The sequence below is a fragment of the Lactuca saligna genome, chromosome 7 (genome assembly GCF_052625555.1).
Source record: "Lactuca saligna cultivar CGN05327 chromosome 7, ASM5262555v1, whole genome shotgun sequence".
In the NCBI taxonomy this organism is placed as follows: domain Eukaryota; kingdom Viridiplantae; phylum Streptophyta; class Magnoliopsida; order Asterales; family Asteraceae; genus Lactuca; species Lactuca saligna.
The window spans coordinates 57,033,139-57,036,890 of record NC_136423.1 but is presented as its reverse complement, the minus strand read 5'-3'; the positions used below and the strand labels follow the sequence as shown (position 1 = coordinate 57,036,890).

The window sequence follows — 3,752 nt, the reverse complement described above, 5'->3', positions numbered from 1 at the left end:
TATAAGGTTTTTGAAATATAAACCACTTATTTGGTTGTTCGCTTTTGTAGAGTTCTTTTGCCAGTGTACTAAACTCCATTTTACTATTTTTTTTTGGAAAAAACATTTTTTTTATTACCATTGAAATGTACAATACAATTTTAAATAGGTTGATTTGTTGGTGTCAATTTATCATTCTTAATTTGTAGTTTTTTAGTTAAAAGTGGAGAATTCTTTTACGGCAAAATACACAACGGTATGCTTTTCATGTTGGTTTTTTATTCATTTGTTGCATGTTTGTTTTATGATATTTGTATAGTATTTTTGGATAGAATTATTTTATGCCGACTTTTGTTACCCATTTTCATCTAGACAATCAATCAGTATTTCTGTTATTCAATCTTATTACGACTAATGCGGAGATATGTCAACATACTTTAATTTCTTTGTATTGAAATTTACAACTGTATTCGTATCAAGGCATTGCTTTTCAGGTGATCAAGAGGTTAACTTGTAATATTACCAACAACTTTTTTTGATTTCTTTATTATATAGCAATGTACTTTTACTTTTTATGTTATGTTGAAATTTTAAAAGAACCTTCATGGTACAATATTTTTAGGCCACATGATCATTATACTTTTATTTTGTTACTGATAAATAGCAATACCAATAATAGTGGCATTACTTGATTCTATTATTCTTTACACTTTTTACCAACGTCGACAATGTTATTTTAATTTTTTTACTCACCATAAAAACGCACTTGCATTTCTTTATTGATTTGCCAATCTCGTTCTAGATTTTATTTACAGTATTCACCACGGGGATATCAAGATATCACATTTTGAAAAATCCTTGTAATTATAACTTTCTACTTTAATCTTTTTAAATACCAAAATCGCCCTTCTCGGCTCGTGCTGAGCACGGGCCTTGCAATTTACCTAGTATATATATATATATATATATATATATATATATATATATATATATATATATATATATATATATATATATATATATATATATATATGGGAAAAGGGAATATACATTACAACCCCACCTAAGCTTAGGTACTAAACCTCTTGAAAATATATTGTTTTACTATATAAAGATTACGGTTACTGGATTCACGATTAATACTTCAAGATGTAAATTCAAGATCGACACAATAGGGTTTAGGGTTTAGGGTTTAAGTTTCTGTTTAGGGCTTAGGGTTTAGGGTTAAGGTTTAGGGTTTAGGTTTAGGGTTTAGGGTTTAGGGTTTAGCTTTAGTGTTTAGGGTTTGAATTTAGGGTTTAAGTTTAGGTTTAGGGTTTAGTAATGTTCACTTGGATGAAGTAATAAACGATAATTGAGGAAAGAAAACGGAGATGATAAAACGATAATGAAAGAAGGAAATGTTATGGAGAATGATATGTTTACCAAGTGAAACCAAACCGGGTATATTTTGCTTATTAAAACAACATATTTTAGAGGTTTAGTACCTAAGCTTAAGTGGGGCTGTAATGTATATATATATATATATATATATATAATAGAAAGCATTCACATTCTTTTTAATATGCTTTAGCATCGGATTTGGTCAGAAAGTTTCCTGAATTTGCTGTGAAAGATGATAATGTATTGATGGCAATAGTTAAAAACTTTCCGAGTAGGCTAGACACAGGCATCCCCGTGTTATTCTTTTTTAATTTCCCTTTTCTTCCATGGTGATAGATTATGGTTTTTTCTTCATGGGCGATATTTGTGAAAGGATAGTCAAGAGAGGTAGGGACTCGTTTGAAATATTAGTAGACTACTACAAAAACATAATGGATGTCATACAAGAAATACCTGACGACGTGATCTTTGGTACTATACAACTTCTGCTATACTTAACGTTGATGGGTGAGCTATTGGTAACCTGTAACTCATGAATACAAACCCAGAATCAATCATATATTTGTATTAAAAAATATATCATATTTTACTAATGAAAGATTTGTTCTTAATTATGCAGGCCCGTTAGCCATGCTTTCTTGGATTTATTTAATGCTTCGCGTACTCATGTTGATGCTTTATTTTCCGTTCTTTATGTTTTATTTGCTCTTCTGGAAGGTTGCAACAAGAGTAGGTATATAATGACTCAATGTCAGCTGAGTTTGAGGTATAATTTCGAATATAAATTTGATGATTCTGTTTAACCAATTGCTTAATTACCAACTTTTAGTTCCACCCATTAAGCATATCGAGAAGAAAATGAAGGAAAGGAAAAAAGCAAAAGAAGTTCTGGCGTTGATATATGCGATGAAATAGACAAGTTGGGGCACCCAGATGCATGTCGTCGCTTGTACACCGGACCAATTCACGAGGCTGCACGTCAAAATCTTTATGAGGTTGTTCATGAGATTTTAAGGAGATCCCCCACAGCAATGCAATTTAAAGATGAAAGTGGTTACGACATTATACAGTTAGCAGTTATATACCGATCAGAACGAATCTACAACTTTATCTATTCGATAGGAGAGCGTGAGGGTATTTATAGAACTATTGAAGATTCTTTTAGGAACAATATGTTGCACTTGGTTGGAAATTTACCTCCTTCACAGAAACTTAGACGTAGATCAGGTCCAGCACTACAACTACAAAGAGAGCTTCAATGGCGTCAGGTATATCCAAAATGTATTATTATCCTTATCGTCGGGGATCAGAGTATATATTCGTTGAATAAACAGAGTAATGTTTTTATAGGAAGTGGAGAGGCTCGTTGCTCCAATATGCATTACTCAAAAGAACGCTTTTATGGAGACACCAGATATGGTATTCAGAAGGGAGCACGATAATTTGTTGAAGGAAGGAGAAAAGTGGATGAAAGCCGTAGCAGAATCGTGCAGCATCACTGCAGCACTAATTACCACAATTGTATTCTTCAAATGCCCCTCATAATAGATTTCTATCGGTCGACATATGGACACATCTTTGGCCTTCCAGAAAACAATAACAAATTGAAGACGAATGACATATAACTGTTTTTTGGTATGTGAAACGATATCTTGGAATGATGCATTCTAGGTCCAACAATTATATATCGACTTTTTTTATTGTAAACTAGGGATAGGTGTGCGAGGATATTGAGTTTAAAAATAACAAACACAAATATCTACGTATTAAGTATTTTTTTTATTTACAGAAATCAACATATTTTGTTTATGTATATTTAAAGAATATAGTTAAATACAAATTAAAACATTACATTATTTAAAAAAGGAAAGAAATAAACATATGGTGATGACTTTTGTTCAAAATAGAATGATATTGTCGATCTTATGAGGTGAGAAGAAGATGTTTTTATCATTCATTGCTTTAGGTTGTTCCCATTTTTGTTGTTCCCATTTTTTTGATAAGCTGATCGAAGTAAAGTTTTGCTATTTTATTAACCTGGAATGATACACAATTGTTCACTACAAGATTATGAAAACAAAGCCAAATTATGTTTGTAATCTTTCTTGGAAATTATGTTAGTTGTATGAGTTGAAATTAAATCTCAAACTCATAATATATTTCAATACATATCGATTGAAAGCAAACGGACAACAAGCTGCGCCGCTAGCCCTTTCTGAATAGCAAAATCAATTCTTTTGAAAAAAACATTTGTGGATCTAGGAGATATGATATTAGAATGCATGATCCGTTGAACTCTATTAATGAGCTCTACCGCCTCTAGTACGAGAAAACCAAATGTATTGAATGCAAAAGGCACAAACACATGTTGATTTTCTATACATGCATCC

At 31.6% G+C, this 3,752-nt stretch overlaps 1 protein-coding gene across 1 annotated transcript; it reads left to right on the top strand.

Moving 5' to 3' along the window:
* Positions 1-2,393: 2,393 nt before the first annotated feature.
* On the top strand, positions 2,394-2,907 carry LOC145006970 (uncharacterized). The gene is made up of 2 exons (XM_078965980.1): positions 2,394-2,630; positions 2,713-2,907. The coding sequence occupies exons 1-2, from the start codon at positions 2,394-2,396 to the stop codon at positions 2,905-2,907; spliced, it is 432 nt and encodes a 143-aa protein (XP_078822106.1).
* Positions 2,908-3,752: the final 845 nt, after the last annotated feature.